At 32.9% G+C, this 23,242-nt stretch overlaps 1 protein-coding gene across 1 annotated transcript in view; it reads left to right on the forward strand.

The window, feature by feature from the left end:
- Positions 1-619: 619 nt before the first annotated feature.
- Positions 620-23,242, forward strand: part of LOC122735681 (contactin-associated protein-like 4) — a 583,309-nt gene continuing 560,686 nt past the window's right edge. Inside the window, 1 exon segment of the mRNA XM_043977415.1 lies at positions 620-1,194. Coding sequence (XP_043833350.1) covers positions 1,098-1,194 — 97 coding nt within the window. The 5' untranslated portion in view covers positions 620-1,097.

A 23,242-nucleotide genomic window follows, 5' to 3' on the forward strand; every position in this document is an offset into this window, starting at 1 on the left:
TTTTTTGTCTTTCTGAAAATTTTATTCAAAATCTGAGTGGAGTGTCACCACATTTCCATAGTAGCCAGATGTTTTAGAACTTTTCATTGATCAAATAAAGCTATTTAATTTATTTGAATAGACTTTCCCCATACTGAAACAAAATAACAAAAGTACCAGTCAGGTCAATACTTTGTGCTTTTAAAATCTCTTCCAAGAATGACTCTATTCCCCTAACAGGAACTTATATAATAAAAATGCTGACACCTCTTACATAAAGAAAACATTTTTTTAAAGCTCCATGTTGACTTTTTTTTTTTCTTGAGACTGCTTAGATTATTTCTTTCCTAACTGAATCATTTCAACTGATACACAGGACAGTGGTACCTGCATGCCACCAGAATTAACATTAAGTATCTACAGGATGTAATGTGTGGCTTCTTCAAGCTGCAGTACTTTGAAATACTCTGCCAATTAAAAGGAGGAAAGATGAAGATGGGCTAGTGAATCAGGAATATTTCATTCCTCCTCCCCAATCTTTTCCTCTCCCCACCCCCCAAAGTGTTCATTATGATGAATGGAGCACAGAGGGAGCAAAAACAGCAGCGAGAGCCTATATCGATGCCAATGTGCAGGCTGCTGTATCTCATTGTCTGGCTTTCATCATAGACTCACATTTCCTACCTGTCACCACAAGGGGTGTCCAGGACACATTATGAACGTGAAGCTTCAGTAACCAAGCTGTACAGAGTAGTCTAGCAGTTTAGCCCTGAGTGATTCTGAGAAATTGGAAGAGAGATTTTTTTGCTGCTGCTCTTCAGGGATTGCTGCTGTTAGGGAGGGGTAGGGGATGGGGAGCAGGTTTGGAGGTTTGTATGCATGTTTGAGAGGATGCAGGGTGCATTTGACTGAGGAGTCTGGGCTCTGAGAAGCCTTTAGTGAGAGAGAGAGAGAGAGAGAGAGAGAGAGAGAGAGAGAGAGAGAGAGAGAGAGAGAGAGCAAAAGGGAGAGGGAGAGAGAGGGAGACAGCGAGGACGACGGAGGCAGAGAGAAGAGGAACAAAAATAGGACTGAAGAGAGCAGCTGCTTCCTAATACTCTGGTTCTTTGGGTGCCTCAATGAATATGAACATGGATTCTGTCACTGAAGCCTTCCTCAAGCTCCTGTTCCTTTTATCTATTCAAAATTGGAGCCCAGTAGTAGCAGGAAATGCATGTAAGTAAAACAAATGGTTTTTAAAACTTCAGGCTATTGGAAAAACTTTGGGGGTTACTATTTTTTCTTAATTGATATTTTTATTATTATTTTGACCAGAATTTCAGAATGTGTTCTGAAAAAATAAATCATTTTTTCTAAATCTTCTGTTTAAGTGACAAGCCTGAAAAAAGAAATCTGTTTACAACCACCACTACCACCCCCAGCAGTTCTCTTGTCTAAAATGTACACTGTATTTTTTTTAACTTTTTGTCTGTAGGCATGATATTTTACTCTGTCTCCTCTGAATATCCATTGAAAAACCTCAAGTTATAGTGAAATCTTAAATTAGCATCTTAACCAGGGACTAGTATGCAAATGTCTTCATTTATTCCTTTTGAAGACTACTGCATTTTGTAGGAATTATGTCCAACAGAAAAGAACTGACAGACTTTATAGTACACTGCATCAGCTAGGATGTTAGCAGATTATAATTCTGTAGACTAGTATCTGTCTGCATTTTTAGAATTACAGTGATACTCTAATAACTGATTTATTGTATAGTTTAGAAGAACAAATGTAGGAAAACCCAAACATTGGAGATTAAGCTCTGTTGGCTACACAGGTGTACCTGAGACAGGGGGTCTCATTTCTTTGTAGTAGAAAGTTTTTGTTTTGTTTTGATTTTTTCTTAACGTAAGAAAAAGAAATGTAGCTGATGATCCAGGCTATGAGGAAAGGATGTACTTTTATAATCTGTCATTAAGAGCCTTGTTTATGAGTGATTTGTGTGTGCATGTATATGGATTCTATAAACACCTAATAAGCCTCCACTATTTTAATAACAGCACTGTGAATCTAATCTAAATATACTTTTCAGTGAAACTTGGAAGAACCCAGTGGATTAATATTTTATAATAATTTACAAAAAAGTAGATTTGGATTTTTTAATGGGCTGCAATCCAAATATCTCTTTCCTTAATAAATTGTTAATATTCTCCATGATTAGGATTTTCATTATCAATTTGCTGACAGCTTTCAATGATAAAATATAATGATTGTTTATTCTTTGAAATCCCAACTCCCATCCTGCTTTTCCACCATCCCCCCCCCCAAATGTGTGAGTGATTGGCTCTTTCAAGTAAGTGCTAGTAGGAATGCTCAGGAATTACATGACTGCAGTATAGCTGGGGGACAGTTCTGGGGAAACAACTAAACAGTTAACTAGGAAGTTTGTAGTAACTCAACATTTTAAAACACTTAAGACCTTGGGGAAGTGCGGTGAGGGGAGAAGCATAAATGAAACTCTGAGAAGACAATCACTTATATGAAATGGCCATGATGATCTTGTGTTGTCATTCAGTAATGGTAGCTCATTCAATGCTCTAGTGTATATATCAGGGCAAAAAAAGGAATGCTGAAGTCCTGTGGGCAACTGCCATGACATTTTCTAAGACTACAATTTAATTCTGGGAGCACTCCAGATCCTAGAAAACTTCAATTATTTACACATGACTATGCTATTTGTGTCATATCTTGGTTAGCATTGCATATTGCATTAAAAACTAAATGAATTGCTAAAAAAAAGAAAAGCAAAAGCATTGCAGCATAGAACTGCCGAAGTATAACATAGAAGTAAGGCACTAGAGGTCACTCTTACAATTTAAGAAACATGACTTCAAAAATAGTTCTTCCCTTTAAAGAAACAGAATTTGCTTTGAAGCACTATCTGGCCCTGCCTTGTCTTATAGAGATTGTGATTAGACTGTACTGACAAATGATTACCTTTGTTTCTCTTTTTTTCAATTAAAACTACACAACAACATAAGACAAAAAAAATAGCAATGTTCTCTCTTCCTCTCAAATTCATGTTGTAAAAAATGAATTCTTATCTGCAATTTCTATGTGTGGAGGACTGGATATCTAATTGAAGAGTAACGTGGCCTAAAACTTGCTTAGTATTACTGTCTCCTGGCTATGAGAGAGAGAGAGAGAGAGAGAGAGAGAATTTTTTTTTTCAGAAAAGAAAAATTTTCTCAGAAATTCCCTTACTTTGGTTCCTTGATTTTAATATTTTAAGGGCACTGTAACAAATCTAATCATTTAAACTTACAAAAGAATTCTAATGATCAAAGTTTGAGTTTGAAATATTTAGTCATCATGTACTTCTGGTTGGAAATAAGAGTTCTTATAACACTGAATGCGACTATATAACAACACAGTTAAAGATATATTATTGTAGCTAGAAAAAGTGAACATAGTAATTTTAATTAATTTCATTTTTATTTTATTTGTTGTAGTAATTGTGATAAACATCTGTCAGGACACTGTAGATCAGTTCATTTTGACTACTTTTTTTTTATCCTGAACATTTTAAGGGTGATTTATTTGGGTCAAAGTAAAAGCTTAAAATGTACAGACATCTGAAAATTCAGTTCAAAAATTTGTTTGAAAAAAAAAAAGAATGTTTAGTTTGCAATTTAAAAAAAAATTCTCACTCGAGGGTTTCTATTGTTATAACAACAACAATAATAATACTGTTCTCCCAACAAGAATAGAATTTTTCAACAAAATAGGTAACAAAAATCATACATATTTTTAAAACCTGCAAAATGTTCCTTTGGGGGTAGTGATTATTTAATAGATAATACTAAACAATCAGTCATAAAGAAAGTTTTCTATATACATTGGTCTTAACATAGTACATTAAAAAATGTTTGTTTTATTGAATAATATATATATACCTATTTGAAAGTCATGGAAAAAATAGATAGGTAGATCTACATATATCCTTTGGTGCATGTATATAATTATACATGCATTCATTAGTGAGTTTATAGTGTGAGCTGGCTTTGAAGCTACACCTGGATGACAGTCTATGTATTCCTCTCCACCCATTCATCCATTTTTCCATATATACATGCATACATAAACCCATATATATCTATATCTCACTACAGAGACTTTCCTTGATGCTATTCATATATACATGTATATGTATACATGCATGAATGTGTGTATACAAAGGTATCTATTACATAAGTATACATACAACATAGGCCAGGTATGACATTATGTACAAGTGTGTAATGTATACATATCTATATATTTAATAAAATATTGTGAAAACACATCAAGCAAATATGAGTTTATATGCAAATATCTATGCATACAGCATTCATGAAAGTTCTTCTGAAAATATTTTGTTTTTCTCTTTGAGAACCTACTTTTCCCCCCTCTCACTGTATTTAAAGCTGTTTCTTCCTGAGCAAATCAATAATTCTTCAAAAAAGTCTATGGATACCTATGTAAAAGCAGATCATAAGAAATGATGTCATAGAAGCAAGGGGCAAAAGTTTCATTAATAACTTTGCCTCTTTGTAATTATGCGTATTTTATTTTTAATGTAAACTTCTGATTAATTTAGGGGAACAATTTAAATTAGAAGGATTTTGGGGGGTAGAAAGTTGCCAACTGAAAAAAAAAGGTGCATTCTATGTTTTTAAAATACCACATCCATATGCCTTCCTTATTTTTCCAAATTATTCTGTGTACTCTATCATTTTCAGGATGAAACATGGTGAATAGATTGTTTTAAGTTCACTGTAATAACTGATATTGTAAAAGCAATGAACCAAGCAACTGGTCTTCTCTTTGAAACTTTTTTATTCTTAGCCAAGACTATTGATTTATGTTCTTTTGGCTAGAACTGGAGGATTATAGTTTATAGATAAACCCTGCATCCAGGGTCAGAATTCTGGAAGTTGTGATAGAGAATTCTGTAGCTAGTCTACTTATTAAAGAGATGACACCCCTTCTGATGCATGTCCATCTTTGTCAACTACGAGTATTATTGGATATAATTTAAAGAAAGGAATAACATCTAGCATCTATTTTAAAACTAGTCATCATTCTGAGTCCTTTCTATAGATTAAGATTATTAGTTTCTGACTTACCTCCAAAAGTATAGAAAGAATACATTATAGATACTGGAAGAATAAAATAGTCCAATGGGAAAAAAAATCATTGATTAATATTTATAGCTACTATTTGGTCAATTGTGATCTCTAGTAGTATTTTCTATTAGCAGTTCACCCTGTCATAAGCACGATTGAAATTTCTCCTAGTAAATCTAGAGGCAATGTGGTATAATGGATAGAGAGACAGACAATGTCTGGAATACTTTTGTTCAAGTCTTCTCTTATATAAAGACTATGGGACCCTAGACAAGTTACTTAAGCTGTCAGGAGCCAGCATAACTAAGACCCTAAGTTACAGGGAAAATAAATATTAATCTTAACTAGCAGAGAAAATGTCCTCAGCTGGAGTTTCTATATCAATACAATCTAAGGCACAAGTCTAACCTATATGTATATCCACATGTGTATACATACATTCATTGATCCATTCAAATCTACACATGTGCCTGTACATATGCACACATGCATGCATGATTGCATAGTTGTGTTGAGAACCTGACATTTTTATCATGATGAACTTGGCTATCAGGAAAAGATGTAAATAAGAATATCCAATTTAAGACTAAGGAAGCACAATTTAAATCTTATCATTTAAGGCTACTCAAAAAACACTCATTAGGTGGAAAATGTTTGTTATCTTTGATACTTAAAATTGATGAATACTGAATAATCTGCTTCATATTGGGTTTTCTTGTAATTGAATAAGTGGGTCATGCATGTATAGTCATTTTAAAAATCTAAAAACTATATTTGTATGAAATTGAATTTATCATTATATTTCTGAGTCCCCATCAATTATATTTGACCTACATTGCTGTTTTTATTACATTATTTTATACAGGAAAATGCTTATGACATACTTCAGAAGGGTTGAATACTTTAAAAATAAATTTTGTGGAACTATAATTTCACTGTAGAAACTATTTAAGTAATCCATCATCATATGGGGAAGTTCTGAGTTTGTGTGTATGTGTACTCTATGGATCCTTTTAATAACAGGTAAATTTTCATTAGGAAAAAAAGGTTGTCAAAATAGAATTCTGAATCTCAGGCAACCTCTCTTTTATTTCAAGTAATAGAAAATATGACAGAATTCTCACAAGTCAAAATACTTACAGTTGGTCCATTGAATATATTGCAATGAAGTTTAACTAACCCAAAGCCATCTCTAAAATGCAAATATAGTAAGGCATATTGATTGTGTTCCTTCTAAAATCATTCAATTATAAGATATTCATCTCCATTTTTGAAAATAGATCTTTGTCATCAAACAACAGTTTTCTTGAAGTTCTTCCATTTTTCTAATGTACATTTTTTTTCTTCTTTAGAATAATTACTTCTCCAAATTATTGTTTAATTGAGTAATTGACCTCATCATATCCTATGGTAGATAATTAGGGAAGTGCCTGGAAGTCAAGAGTTAACTAAGATTTAATCCATATAATCACTATATGATATTTTTCTCACTTGTCTTTGTTTTTCCTTCTAAAACTTTTAAGTATGAATACCTACATAAAGGAGAAAAATAGTAGAAAGGTTAAAAAACTAAACCAAATCAGTTATGTCCATCTAGCATACATTAACTTCAAGTATTCCAATTTGCTTTAAGATTTTACTGAGGGAATATATTAATGCTTGTACCTTGAGTGTTTCATTAGTAAAGTGCTAGGTAATGTAACTTTTATTTTGTGTTTATGCAGCTAATAAATGTTTGTATAGTTCCGAACTTCTTTTGTCTTCATAGCTTGTTTTCTCTAGAATCCTCAAATTGTTTCAGGAAGAGTTAAATATGACTTAACCAACATGGTTAGGTAATGATGGGTCTTGGATAAATTAATTTAACTTATTCAGACAGCAAAACAGCTTGGGGCAAGGACACCTTTGCATAGCATGTAGGGATAATGTTCTTGGCTGATTACTCAATTTGTACTTTTAGAAATACAGACTATCAAATATAGAATTTCAGTCTAGTAAGCAATTTATCATCAATTCTATCATGCAACAAAAAAAACCAAACAATCCCCCAAACTATACTAAATATATATATATATTGAAAAATCAGCACATTAAGTGGTCAGAAGAAGCCTAGAGGGAAAATAAAAGTCTCCTTCCCCTTTCAGACTTCACTTAGAGGGAAAAAAAAAAACACCTCAGATATCTTAGGAAATTTGTGAGGAATATGTACATTTTCATCATTTAAATTAGAAATGCAAATTTCTATTGATTCTGAGGAACAGTGGGTTAACTAGAAAGCTGATGTTAAGGATATATATATATATTTCAACTAAGAAACATACATTTCAAGTATGCTATATACTTAGAATCTATTTTTGTCTGATAAAAACTATGATGGTTGAAAGTGTAATAATACAAATTTTGAAGTTTTACAAGTTGGTGAGAAAAGGCACGTATATGAAGTAAGGATAATTCTTATTTTAACCAGAGAAATTATAGATTTAATTATATATTTGCCTTTTTTATTTTACTTTCAAACTCTTCCTCACTGTTGCTTTATGATCATTGATGGATGGACTTAGTATAAATAAATTCCTTTCATGTGATTAAAAAAAAAGCACCTTTGATTTGAATGCTTCAAACAGGAACACTGTACACATTATTGTCCCAAAATATAACCTTTTCTAGTGTCTAGCTATTAATTCTGTCTTAACTGAGGTCTTAGTTATGTAACTCTATTTCTCTTACCTGGTTATTTTGTGATATCCTTTCATTTATTTGTTTGTATGTTTGTTTATTTTTTATTAGAATAGTTTTTTTTAAAAATTTCATGACGTTTTTTGTTCTCTCCTACTGTAGCCCATAAAAAAGAATGAAATACTTCCATACCTATCTATATATCCTATAAAACAAATTCTCACATTAGCCATGTCTAAATCTCTTTCTGGATACTAAGTTCATCAGCTGTTTGTTTCGTTTTCAATATTTTGAACTCATTCGTGTTATCTTTCTTTTCCAAACACAAATAAATTGCTGGAATTTAACTACCAAAAATTAGCATAGCACCGCATAGGGGATCTATTTCTAGAATGTAAAATTTTTGAAAAAGCTCAAAAAGGCTAAAATAATATTTTTCCAATGTTTTCTGAACTTCTAGTGGATACAAGTACATGATCACATAATACTCAGTAATCTTTTCACATTGGCATAGTCATAGGTAACTGTAGTAAAACCAATATTCTGGAGAGAAATAGAGCATGCCTTTTGTTTTTTCACAATGAATTCCCTTCATGGTTCATGAGAAACTGTTACTCTAGTAATAAAATGGGGAAAGTGGCATAAAACAGGAGGTAAAAATGATCCTGTTTATGTTCCAGTTAATGAGTACTTTCAGTGCAATAATTTGGAAAGTGATTGAAGCCTGGAAACTTTTGACATTTTAAGTAGTTTTAAATTAGTAACTACAGAATTATTATTTAAATACCATACCTATTTAATAGAGCAGTGATGAAACTACCTCTAAGGTTTTAAATCACAGAGGAAAAGGGGAAAAAGTATAAAATATATCACTTGGGTTGTAGCTCTAATTACTTTTTTTATTAAGTATATCTCATTAGTTGGTAGTGTTCTATAATAAGATATTGCTTATTTCTAACTCACAGAATGGCTGTTTGTTTCTGTAACCTTTTAAAGAATGAAGGGGGAATGGGTAAAATTAGGACATTTTTAAAATGAGGTTTTAAGGGATAAAATATTAGGAGCAGAAGGTCAAATATTTAAATTTATCTGCATTGCTAAATCACTTTCATTATACAGTTTTCCAGGGAATGTGACTTGAATATTATTTTTACTTGACTTCAGGTAGTATTATCCAATGGAGAAACATTTTGAAAATGTCATTTATTTTGTAGGTAATTATTACAGTGTGGTACTAGAGAAACATGAGTAAAGTTCTAATATAGTTTATTAAATGACCTTAGGCAGGTCACTGAAACTATTTGACTGAATCTGAAAACACTTAGTTGTGATTTTAGCATTAACCAGGAACTTTTTGTCAAGGATCTCTATTGCCTTTACCTAGTTCAAGTATGTTGGGTTTTCAGTTGTACTTTTGGCTGAATACTCCTCAGGTAGTTCTCAAATCCTGGAATAAGAGATCTAAAAGTTTCCTTTACTATCAGTTTCTAGACACCTTAGTATCAAGAGATAATAGTTAAATTCAGCATTCAGGGAGAGCATGCTTTTGGAGTGGACAGCTAAATGAAGACTTGTTTTATATTGAGGTTAAGAGAATACTGTTTTTTGAGCTAGGGGGCATAAACATTGCACTGTAGCAACTGGTTCCTAGCATATGGTTGCTTACTTGCTACTTGGTAGTGATGTCAGGAGAATAATCCCTAGCCTGGGTTTCTTGGCAGAGTAAGGAACTGAGAGATGGCAAGATGCCTGTTGTAAACCTGTGTAGATTCTGCTAAACTAGGAGGATAACATCATTCCATCACAATCTCTTGATAGCTCATTTTCCAGGAAAGCACAATGTAAGCCATAAGAACACCCCATACTTGACAGTGATTGTGGATGATCTCTGTGTGTCAGTCTCCTCACCAGGAAACAAAAGTTGAAGTTAATGCTTTGAAAAGACTTGCTTTATAGAGAAGGGGTGGGGAGTGGATAGAGGGCAATGTAATTTGAAGCAAGGAAGGGAGAGGTATTTTAGTCAAAAACTATTTTGTTAAGTAACAATTCAAGGATCGTACATTCTTAAATTTAAATTTTAGGGGAAAGGGATGGTGTGTGTGTGTGTGTGTGTGTGTGTGTGTGTGTGTGTGTGTGTACAAACTCATGTGCACATATGTATATGTGTATATAAATATACACATGCTGGAAAATATCAATCTATTTTGAATACTTGGTGATTCTTAAACATTTCAAACACCCCAAAATATATCATTTTCTGGGTTTCAGATTGTTTGAACTAAGGATGCAAATAGCAGTGGGAATAGCACAGGACTTGTAATCAAAAGTTCTGGGTTCAAGTTATAAGTTTGCCACTAACTAAAGAGAGAAGTCTCAATTTTTCTGAGCCTAAATTGTCTCACCAGCAAAATGAGGTTGACCAGAGGACCTCCTACATGTCTTCTGACCTGAATAATTTTTTGGTTAATTACACAAATTTAAATAATTACATGATACAATTTAGAAGTATCACGTGTTCTTAAGTTTACACACACTAAAAGTAAACAACAAAAGTAATTTAAAAATACTTCAATACCGAGTTAAAAAGCCCCCAAATTTGTCTCCATTTGGCAGGCATATGGCCACTTGTGTTTGGAGTACTCCATTGTAATTGTTCACTTCTGATAAGAAATCCTTAGTTATGTGTGAAAAAGAATGAATTATTTAATCATTCCATATAAACTGAATTAGAAGTTGGAACAAAAAGATTAATTTAAAATCTAAGACACATTAATTTAATAATTTCTTCAAAATGAACAGTATTTGTAGGATTTTTTTAATGGAGCACAATGTACTCTGGCCAGGTTTCATGGTTGAAAATATTAAGAGGCACCATATTATCTATTTGAATTAGAATGCATGCATTTATCATGTTAACTTTCAATATACTTCTGTCCCTACTACATTAAGATAAGCCTAAATAATTCAGGCTCAGTAGGATAAATTTGGATATCTCTTTCTCCTGGCTTGTTCCTTTCATTCCCCACCATAGCTCATGATTAGTTTGGGAAAGATCTTCCAATATGTTTCCTTTATTTCTTTGTGTCCAGTAGAATAATGTTGTCAGAAGACTAGCTTTGTAAGGAGTCTATTCTTGAAATGCTCTTTTTTATTGAGTATAATAATTACATTAAATAGAATCTAGCTGCATCACAATTCTTATAGATGACCATCATCTACATCAAATTACTTTAGGCTGGGTAGGAGTCAATATAGAAAATTGGAACATTATTATTATTATTATTTGATAAAGTAGAAATATTTCCACCAATCCTTTCGATTTGGTAGTTGATCAGGTAAGCAACTTGGAGATGTATGCCTGTATTTATATATGTATATGCACAAATCTATGTACACATGTGTATGTATACACATATATGTGTATGTTTTATTCAACTTACTGAAAAGTAAGTATCATGTACTTAAAGTGCTGTGGATCCCATCAAAATGTGATATCACTTTGTATTTCTTATGCATTTTAGGGGAGATATTTGAAAAGCTATAATTTTACATTTCAATCCTATCTATGTATCTATCCATCTATCTATCTATGTATGTATCTATGTATCTATCTATTATCCATCATCTGTTTGCCTAATTTTCTTTATCTTTAAAATGTGAATAATAATATACCCTAGCTCCCAAGGATGTTGTGCAAATCAAATGAGATATTACTTATAAAGTTTTTGCAAACCTTATGGTGCTATAGATACTATTATTATCTAGATCTTGTATATATATGTATAATATTTGGATGCCTTTGTATCCCTTATATAGATTGCATATAGGTCTACATATACTCACTATGCATAGTTACATATTATGAAAACACTTAATGAATATTTATTTATTTTATTGAATGCAAATCTTTATAAATGTGTTTTTCTTCTTTTCTCTTTTTCCATTGCCCCAATTCTTATGTGTATTGGAGCGGCAGTTGTCTCTATTTTGTATCTCTTCTTAGAATCTCTTCTAATTCTTAGTACATGGGGGATACTCAAGAATTATAGACTGATTAAATATATTTTTTTAGTAATTTGAAATCCAATTCCAATTCAACTTGTAGGCAAAGTGAACTTTCAGCCCTCCTCCACTTTATGAAGTTTTAATCGTTCTGCTCCCGACATCCATCAATATCATGAACTATTCCATATTCACAGATATCTTTGCCACTATTCATTTTTCTGCATACCAATTCCCCCAAACCAAATAACTTGAGTTTGCTATTGAAAGCTATTGAAATAGGGAAGGTAAAGGAGATAGGATGGACAAAGAAGGAGAAACCAATTAAATAATTTGCTAAATTCTCAACTGAACCAATATTAAGGGTAACCTCTAAGCCATAAATTAAATTCCCTCCTGAGAAAATAGGAAACAAAGATCCATGTGAGCCAAGTCAATTGCATTTTCTATACTTTAGTAAAGGCTAGATTAGGTTTGTTACATGTTTTAATGCTTTTATTAAGCACCTACTATGTGACAAGCACTGTGTTAAGTACTTTAAAAATATTATATGATTTGATCCTCAGAATAATCCTGGGGGGTTAGGTGCTAATATTAACTCTACTTTACAGATGAAGAAACTGAGGCCAATAAAGACCACTTGCTCAGGATCCCACAGACAGTATGTGTCTGAGGCCAAATTTGAACTCAAGTCTTCCTGATTCAAGTTCTAGCACCTTTCAAATAAATTATATTCAATAAAGATTTATTAAGTATCTAATATGTACTAGGCATTGCACTAAACAGTCCCTAATCTCAAGAAGCTTAAAACCAAATGAAAAAAAAAAAACAATATACAAAAAAAGACTGGGAAAGGTGTATAGAACACAAGGAAGCTTCTTGTTGTACTGAGTTGAAACCCAATAGAATGGCAGATTCAAATCAAAGTGAGCTAAAAGTCTAATTGCCCTTTCTAAAGTAAGGCTTTGTAAGGAGTTTGGTACTCCTCCTCCAGCCCACCAATTGGAGGGGAATTTAGGCTGAGGGAAGGCATTTTCAAGACCTGAGTTACCAGTGGGATGATGAGGTTAGAAGTAATGAGCTTATTTTGGTAGGGCATCTTATTGATGCAGTTGAAACCAGGGAGGGCTGCAGATGCAAAGCTTTTTCTAATAAAAAGAGTTTCTCAGAAATATTAGGAAAACTAGGTGGCACAATGGACAGAACACCAGGACTGAAGTCAGGAAAACCTAAATTCAAAATTGGCCTCTAACTCTTAACCTTATTTGCCTCAGTTTTCCCATCTGTAAAATGATTTGGAGAAGGAAATGCCAAACCACTCCAGTATCTCTGTCGAGAAAACACCAAAAGGGATCATGAAATCAGACACTACTGAAATGATTGAAGAACAGCAACAACAGAAATATTAAGCCCTGAGGGTTGAACTGAGAGCCACAAACTAGAAATGGAATTTAAAGTCAAGAGGCCTACACAGCAGGAGGCATACAAGCAACTCCAAATGTTTACTTTAGACTGCAAAATCTACCCTCCTTAATTGTGTATGGAAAGGAGAAATATCCCCATCTTTTCTGGTATCCTTTGACTTTGCCATCTCATATGCTTGGACCCCTCTTTTCCTGTGTCCTAAAACTGGTGAAATATTGGTCATTGATACCACCTCTCAATATATACTGAGGTGACGCTCAGTGAAATTTAGAAGAAGATACTATGTAAAGGTTTTTGCATGCTGTTTTGTTTAAGATTCTTATACATAAATAAGTATAGGGTCTGGTAAAAAAAAATTTTAATTCTTACAAGAATCTGGACTGGGGAAATCTCTAGCTCTAGAACATATACACATACACATGCATACACATAAACATACAGATATACACATATATAATGTATAATTTGGATGTATAAAGGGAATTCTATAATCTAAACCTCACAACATCATTGCCAGATCCCAAATTTCAGATGAGTTCCTATGGAGGATTATTCTGCTTCTAGATAAGACATCTTTTTTGAGGATGACAAAAATTAAAAGTATTTCTTCTCAACTCTGTTTTTTTTTCTTTTTTCCAAATGCCTGCATTTCTTCCTATAAAATGCCTCTGAATATAGGTCTGAGACATATATTTTGTACCCATCAATATGTTATGATTAGTAATTTCAATGGCATAAGTTAGATATGGCCCATTTGCACAGATTTATATTGAATATTAATGATCACTTCTGTACAGTGAAAATTCACTCTGTAATGATAATCATAGCCTGTAAAATGAATGAATGAATGGATAGAATCCACATCCATCAAAATGTATTGGGAATATATCATTCAAAAATTGATAGGAGTGAATGTATTGGTAAGAGTAGGAAGAATTAATTAAACTATGAAACTCAAGAATTCATTATTTTATAATTTTATTTTTTTAAGTCCTACAAAGTCCTATCATTTTCTTACTTCCTGGGTTTCAAAATACTGGTAACCAGAAAGTGAACTATGATATCAGGCTTGGAGTGTAATATACACTTTTATTTTCTAAGTTCACTTAAGCTAAGGTCTTCCTTCATTAAAATACCTGCATGTATTTAGAAATGAAATGAGTGGTAAGGAGGAAAATATATTCTTTACTCCTTAAAAGTTTTCTTCTCTTTGGAAAAATACCACAATGTAAAAGTTGATAAATTCCAGATCTTAGATAAGCATAGTCTCTCATCTTATGTCTAAAAATGAAGCAAAATATAAATAATGATAGCAAAATATCTGCAGGAATGATGGGGTAGAAATGGAGTTGCCTGTTGTTGCTCAAGAGACATCCACTTTTCTTGAGTTCCTTTACCAAGATTTTGACTAGGGGATGTCTGAGAATCTTCAGAATTGGTTTATGTGATAGATTTCTATTAATTATTCAATGTTGAAGAATGTAAAATGATATAAAAATATTCTATCTCTATAGTTCTATAGTATCTCTATAGTTGAATTGAAGCAAAGTAACACCTACCTGAGAAGTTGTTGTTTAATTTTAGATGGAAAAAAGGACAAATCTAATATGGCATATGTATTATTGTTGTTGTTATTTTTATTATCTTTAAAGCATTTAAATAAAGCTTTAAAACATTTAAATATTTTAAACATTTGTCTGTAGTTTTCTATTGCCATGGTTATTATCACTAAATATTACAATTGACCACGTATCTATGATGAGTTTATGTTAAGCTTAATTTTTACATCAAAGTTTTGGTTTTGCTTGAAATGTTCAAATTTTCTCAAAATTTAACACAGTTCTGCTATAGCTTTTTGGTTTTCCATTGACTATTGTAATCAGTAGTTAAGCATAACTGTATTTTTTTTTGTGGGTATATATTTTAAAATCTCATTAGTTCGAGTGACAGGAGATACTCAATATCTTGCCAAAACCTTACAGGCTCGCAGTAGTAAAAAACCTACCTGATTCAAGTCTTTGAGAGGACTCTGACTAATTAGAATTTATGTGACCTGTGGAAGTTTGGTATAGGAGATGTAAGGTGACATGCTGGGAATAGTGCTAAATGTGGGTTCAAATTCTGTCTCTGATACTTATAACTATGAAACTTTGGAATAGTCACTTCACCTTGGGAGGTCTCAGTTTTTCCGCCTGTTAAATATGTGTTATGATAATATTCTTACTACCTACTTTGTTCAATGGGATTATGAGCAATCATTATTTAAGAATCCTATTTGTCTGCCTTCCTGCCAAACCTTTGAATGGATATTTCAGGTACAGACATTTTATAATCGATATACAGTTTCAAGTCTCCTATCTCGGACCACAATTTGTTTTTTTTTTCTCCACATCTCCCATAGAAATTCTCTTACACTATCTCTTTTTCACAATCATAACCTCTAAGGTCTGAACATCTCCCTTTCTTCCCCCCACTCCCATGTTTTCCAAACCCTGATTTTTGTCTGTTTTATTTGCTTATCATAGTATAAATTGTATTATTTTTATTAGTGTATGTGCTGATTCCCCTACTAAAAGCAGGGATTGTGTTATTTTGCAACTTCTTTTTTTATCCCTGTACTTAACAGAGTGCTTTCTTTGTACTAGGAGCCTAATAAACATTTGTTAAACTGAATTTAAATGTTGGTTGAGCCTCAAATGTCATAGGCAGTCTTCTAAGTTTGGATACCTTGCTGGAATATTGACGAATCTTTCTCAACATTTCCCAACATAGTGCTAATGCAATGAGGGAGATTTAGTCCAGTAGACTGGTAGGGTGAGATAAATGAATATAATTCAGAGCAGCTGAATCATCATTCTCATCCTCTTTCCTTTCAGGTAGCTCTGTCTTCTTTCCTGACTGGTAGCTCTCAGCTGATAGTAAAAAGTATTTTAAGCAAGCATGTGTGTGTGTGTGTGTTTGTGTGAATATATATATATATATATATGTATGTATGTGTGTATGTGTGTATATATACATATATGTATATAAGAGTGTGAACATGTGTATACATGTATGTGCACATACATATACATAAATATACATGTGTTCATACTCATATACATACACACATAAAAATGTAGATATATGTAGATATATGTATATTTACAGACACAAATATGAGGATGTTTAGCAGACTGTCAGTCATTTTCCATCAGCAGCATGTACAGATGCTGATTGGGTTGGGATGAAATGCTGTGATGTGATAATCAGGTAAACCAAGGGGAAAAAATAGGCATCTATATATAATATCTTGGCATAGGTGCCTTTTTGTACAAATAAGGTTTAACCCTTATAGAGCTGGAGTGAGACTGATAATGAAATATGAATGGGGGGAAAAAGCGTCATTTTATGTTCCTCTCTAGCCTAACAAAAGCCCAAGAAATTTCGGGAAATATACATTTTTTTCTACAACTCAGAGCAAAAAAGTGAGTGAATTATCAATATATTTGTGTGAGCTACATTTTAAAAATAATAAAGTTCTTGCCTCAATACTCCTGCAGAATCACTCAATAAGCAGGCATTTATTAAGTACTTAATATGTGCCAAGAACTGTGCTACACATTGCAGTTACATAGACAACAATGAAACAGATAGATGAGGCAGCTATGTGGCACAATGGATAAAGCACCAGCCCTGGATTCAGGAGTTCAAATCCAGCCTCAGACATTTGACACTTACTAGCTGTGTGGCCCTGGGCAAGTCATTTAACCCTCATTGCCCCATAAAGAAACAAAAAAATAAAACAAAACAAACAAACAAAAAACACAGAAAACAGCCTGTCCTCAAGGAGTAAAAATAAAAATATTACTAATAATAAAACATTTCTTAGACAGTTCCTAGGTGTGTGACCCTAGGTGAGGCACTTAACCCTGTCTTCATCAGTTCCTTATCTGTAAAGTGAACTGGAGATTGAAAGGACAAACCACTCCAAAACCAAACCAAACCAAACTAAAACCAAAATTGGGTCATGGAGAGTCAGATAGGACTGAAAAACAAATGAACAACAGCAAAAAGCATTTATATATCTCTTTAAAGGTTACAAAGTACTTTACATATATTAAACTCATTTGGTCTTCACAAGAACCCTATGAGGTATTTAGTTTTATTATCCCTATGTTGCAAAAGAAGAAACTAAAATACGTAGTGTTTAGGTGACTTGCCTAATGTTACTCACCTAGTAAGTGTTTGAAGCAGGATTTGAGCCAAGTCTGTCTCATTTCAAGGCCTCACTCTAACCACTGAGCAACCTAGTTTACCCTGATACAGACACATAAACCACAAATACATATACGGATATATATAAAATGTATAAAAAGTAATTTTTGAGGGGAAAGCAGTAGTAGATATAGGAAATCAGAAATGACTTCATGTATAAAAGGGATTCCTTTGATTTCAGTAAATGTTCCAGTATGCCCTGTTAAACACAAAAAGAAACTCCAGAATTTCATCATAGTTTTCACAGAAGAAAGAAAATGGAGATCAATTAATTTATAATATTTGTAATCTTTTCATTAAAAAGTGTGCTGGAGAAGGTTTAACTACTGGCTCTCTCCTAATCCCATGCACCTCAAATGCTGAAGACATACTGCTGTTTAATGTACATTAGTAATGATTTATGTATAAACAATCAACAAAACAATAAATCTCTGATTTATAGCATTTGCTGATTTTTGAGTTTTAAATGTTCATACTGAAAATTTAACAGTCAGCCTGTTTAGCCAAATCCAACACACCACAGCTGGTTACTAGAGACCTCTAGTCTATTAATTTACTTCCTCAGATGTATAAATATATTGATAACAATATCTCAACCTAAGTTTTAAACAGTTTTTATTCTATATGTATGGAACCTTCTACAAAAACATTACTAGATTTATGAAGCTGAGTCTGTCTACTTGTTACAAAATGTATTAATGTGTGAGTATGGGCAAGTCACTTACTTTCTCTGAGCCTCAGTTTTCTCTTTTGTCAAATAGAGGGAATTATATTCTACTGGTTTCACAGGGATATGTAAAAAAAAGCAATTTTTAAACCTCATATCTTAAAAGAAATACAAACTACTTACTGGTAGTAACAAAAGTAATTCTAACATCCTAAAGAGAATTTGAATATTGTCCCAGAAATGGACTGAGTCAGCTTTCCAAGCACCAGTCAAACTAAACTTTGTAAAGGTTTATCATAAGTAGGCTAGACACTTGATCAATTTTATTTGTTGTTGTTCAGTCATCTCTGACTCTTCATGACCCCATTAGGGGCTTTCTTGGCAAAGATACTGGAGCAATTTGCCATTTCTTTTTCCAGATCATTTTACAGATGAGGAACTAAGGCAAATAGGGTTAAGTGACTTGCCTAGGATCACACAGCTACTAAGTGTTTGAGACTGCATTTGAACTCATGAGAATGATTCTTCCTGACTCCTAGACCAGTCCTCTGTCTACTGCACCACCTGGCTGCCCCAATAAATTTTATGGTCTTGACAAATCATGAAACAACAATAATGGCAGCCATAATCATAATGTTACATCTTGACATGGTATAGACACTGGGTTCTTAGCTACTATACCAATAGTAGCAGACCAAGTGTGTCAGGCTTCAAGTATGGAATCAGAGATGGACTTCCTGTTCGTTATTTCAAGTATCTCAGTAATGCTATCTTTAATAATGTTTTGGATTCTCTCTCTGCTCTAACCTTTTTTTTTTTTTTTTACTGACTCCCAGCTTTAGTGCCTAGGTGCTACACTCTTGCCCACTGCAGCTATTTGTAGTGTTTGCTTTGTGTTATATACTTGATATTTCAAACTTTAACCTGAGTATTCTCATAATTATATAAGGAAAAAAACCGCATATGGTTTTGTGAACAACAAAGAATCAATTTGTTTCCTTTTTGTAAGTATTTTGTTTCTTGCATTCAAAATTGTCTGACAATTTATACCATCACTATTTATTTTACAAAGATGATTTTTGATCCTCAGAAATTTAGAAGCTGTAATCCTTTTTTTTTTTTTTTTTTTTTTTTTTTTTTTTTTTTTTTTTTTTGCTGGACAATGAGGGTTTGATGACTCGCCCAGGGTCACACAACAAATAAATGTCAAGTGTCTGAGGTCAGATTTGAACTCAGGTCCTTCTGAATAAAGAGCTGATGCTTTATCCACTATGCCACCTAGCTACCCCCCCCCCCCCGAAGAGCTTGATAACTAATGATAAAGAAAACACACAAAAGAAAGAGCAGGTGGAGAAGGTATCTCAGGCAGTAGAGCTAGTTGAGATGAGATATCTAAGTTCAGTTCTCTCCTTTATTGGAGGTGTGAAATTGATAGCCCTACCTTCCAATCAGAGGGGCAGAGGGTAGTAATAAAAGCTCAAGTACCAAAGCTGATGAGATCTTGTAGGATAATGAGATAATCACAATAATGAGCTTCCTAGAGCAAAGTGTAGTTAGAGAATTCCCAAAGTAGTACAGCCAGGTGAAAAATGGAGATTTATAGGCTGGGCTTGTCTGATACACTTGTAGTCAGAATTGTAGCACACCTGAATTTGATTCAATGATAGCTAAGTTTTTAATTGTTTGTTTTAGCATGGTGAAAGTTCCTTATTTGTGTGTCTCATCTTTCTCTGCTGTTTTGGAGTTTATTAAAAGTTAAGAACAACTTCAAAAACAAAAACAAAAATTGTCTAAGAGTTGGCTCAGGCCCCAGCTAGACAATTCTAGCTTTCTGAACAGAAGCTTTCTCCAAAGAATTTTTATCCTGTATATATAATAGCCAGTCACTAACATCTTCCATTCACACTCTTTGGACAAAATTGATATGCAAATATATATTATAGAGAAATTATGACATATCAGTGTTTTGTTTTGTTTTGTTCAGTGGTAATGCACTTTCAATTATACAGATTAGAACAAGAGTTTTAAAAACACTTAAAATAGAGTTTTGGATCAAATCCTTGCCATCTGTGGGCAGAGGTAGAATAAAATGGTAGAAAGCCAAATGGAAGCACTTCCCTGCCTTTTTTTCAGGCTTTTGGTAGAAAAATAGTTCAATCATACCTCTCAGCAGAGGGATGGGTATGATTAGTGAAGGTAGCTTGGCTGTTCAGGGACCTAGTACTCTAGAGACACTCTAGCCTGAATCTCCATTCAAAACAAATGTGCTCCATATAACTGGCTCATTTACTTGCTTCTTTTCCATTAGAATCTCCTTCCATCCATTTCTCTCTGAAACTGAAAATAAAAGTTTTCTTCTCCACCACAGGTCTACTTAAAACATTCCAGCATAACAGAGCTCCATCTCCAGCTCAGATTTGTGATAGCCTCAATTTCTATCAGAGCAGAATGAGGATATTGCCTATCTGGTGCTACAATGCTCAAGAATCAGTCAGCACTTAAACCTTTTCCTTGGCTTGAGGAAGGTTAGTACAAACACAGTTACAAAAGGAAGTATCACAAGCACATATGAAAGATAAAAGATGAAAAGTATTCACAAAAATGGAAAAATTATATTTTCTTATACCTTAAAAGAATGGCAATATGATATTGTGCTTCGACAGATAGCCTGGAAGTCATGGGAAAAAATGGATGCAAGTTCTGTCCTTCACAAACTGACTATGTGACCCTAAACAAGTTACTTAACCTCTCACTTTTCTAGACAAATCTAAGTCTATGAATTCTAGATAAAATGGTGACTCCAGTTAAATCACAGGTTCAATTCCTATCCCAATGCTAAAACTAAACAAACAAACCAAACCTTAAATGTGAATTCAAACAAATATCTGCGTTTCTTTTATAAAATGATAGAAAGGAATCTTTACTTTTTTTTTAAATTTCTGACACAATGCCTTAGAATTTCTTGTTTTATAATTGATGGAAAGCTGTTTCACACTGTGATTATACTGCCTAAAGCATTTTAATGACATCTGGAACAAATATGTTCAATAGAAATATTTTCCATATTATTCATACATATTAACAATTTTCTTCTCTTCCCTTCCATCACAAAATGTAATAGAACATAAAGACACAACATTCAGATTTTTGGTTACAATTGCCTGATTTTTCATTTAAAAAAATGAAATGGCTCTTTTGTTGTTGAAGAGAGCAACAACAGAGAATATATTTTTTTCATTTATCCCCCACTTAAGAGAGAATACTTTAGATATGTGGAAATGACAGTTTAGTTTCCAGGTACTGCTTTTGAGGAATAACAATAAATTCTTCATCAATGGTTGAGTAATGATGCCAAAATCCATCTCCTTTCCTCATATGTATTTGTGTTTCCAGGAGTGTTAACCTCAGATCAGCCTTCTTTGCTTCTTCTTGAAGTATTGTCATTGTGTTTGTCAAAATTATTTTTAACAGTGAAAAAAATCTTCCTAGTTTTAATTTTCATTTCTCTGATCAACAATGATCTAGAGCTTTTTTCCATATGATTATAGATAGCTTTGATTTCTTTCTTTGAAAACTGCCTGCTCATATTTTTTGACCACTTATCCATCAGGGAATAACTTGTATTTTTATACATTTCACTCTGTTCTCTATATATTTGAGAAATGAGGCCATATTTGATTGTTTACTGCCTCAGGGAGGGGATAAGGGGAAGGAAGGAAAGAGGGATAAAAATTGGAACCCAAAACTATAAATAAAAATATTTATTATTAAAAAAATCTTCCTAGTTATTAAGGTGATTGAAATATTCCCATTGATATAGTCCATAGTCTTTTGGAATTGCTAATTATGTTTCACCAATGTATGCATATTTTATTGTGCTGTGAGTTACTACTTAGGATCTTATTAAATTACCAATTAGAATCACATTCAACAAAATATAGAATTGAATAGTTACAAAACTCTTCTAATATTGAATTTGGAAAACTCAATGCCAACCAATATTCTTCTCAGTGCCTCCATTTTTTGTGATAATAGCATCCCCAGAGATGTCCCAGAGGTGGATCAAGTGTAATAATATTTAAAAAGTGCTTGGCACAGTGCCTGGTGAATAGTAGTCACTTAATAAAAGCTTAATTCCTCCCTCCTTCTAGGAATGTGTCAGGCCTAGAACCCACTGATGTAACTTTGGAGATTAAGATTGTTGTGGTGGGCAACCATTTTTTATAGTAATCCAGCAATATTTTCAACCCTAGTAATCAAAATATTTCATTAGTCAACTTTAGTGATAAAGATATTTCAATATCCAATTCAATTACAAAAGGTATAGTTGTAGGTCATGTGGTATGCATAGACAAAAATGAACAGTCCTTTCCCTAAGTGATCTCACATTCATTAAACTATATGGCTCTACTGATAACACATTAAGTACCCTTTTCCATCTCACAGTATCCTTTCCCTCCCCCGATGATATGAAAACATATAAAATTATTAATATAAGCAAAGTAAAGACAGAAAGACTAAAACCTGAATAAAGATAGCCCATTGAATCAATAAGCAAATGTTAATTATCTTGGTTAATCAAGGCAGAGCATGTCAAGCATAAAGACACCAAAGAGAAAGTTATGATCAAATATTTTAAGACACTGATAATCAGAAATTAAATCTGACTGAGAACATGTTTAAAGCAATGAATACCTATGGAACACTTGGCAATGTACATGAAATATTTGGAGAGTGTATTTTTTTAAATTCCATTACCATATGAAGAAACACAATGTCTCTTTCTTAAGCAACTATAGGAAAAAATTATATCTTCCTTTGCAGAAAGGAGAAAAAGAATTGATAGAAATTCATTGACCACATAATAAAAAGATAAAAAAGAAAATCCCTATATTCTTTTGGAACAAGCTCACATTGTTTTACAAACAATAATATGATGATAAAGATATGTCATTGGATCTGTTGAATAGAACCAAAAGTTTTGATATCTAGCTATTCAATCATTCAATTCAGGTGTTTTCTCTAATAATATAGATCACAATCCATCCATGCTTGCTCCTTCTGCACAATTTAATTATTAATCTCT

Source organism: Dromiciops gliroides, chromosome 1, assembly GCF_019393635.1.
Source record: "Dromiciops gliroides isolate mDroGli1 chromosome 1, mDroGli1.pri, whole genome shotgun sequence".
NCBI lineage: Eukaryota > Metazoa > Chordata > Mammalia > Microbiotheria > Microbiotheriidae > Dromiciops > Dromiciops gliroides.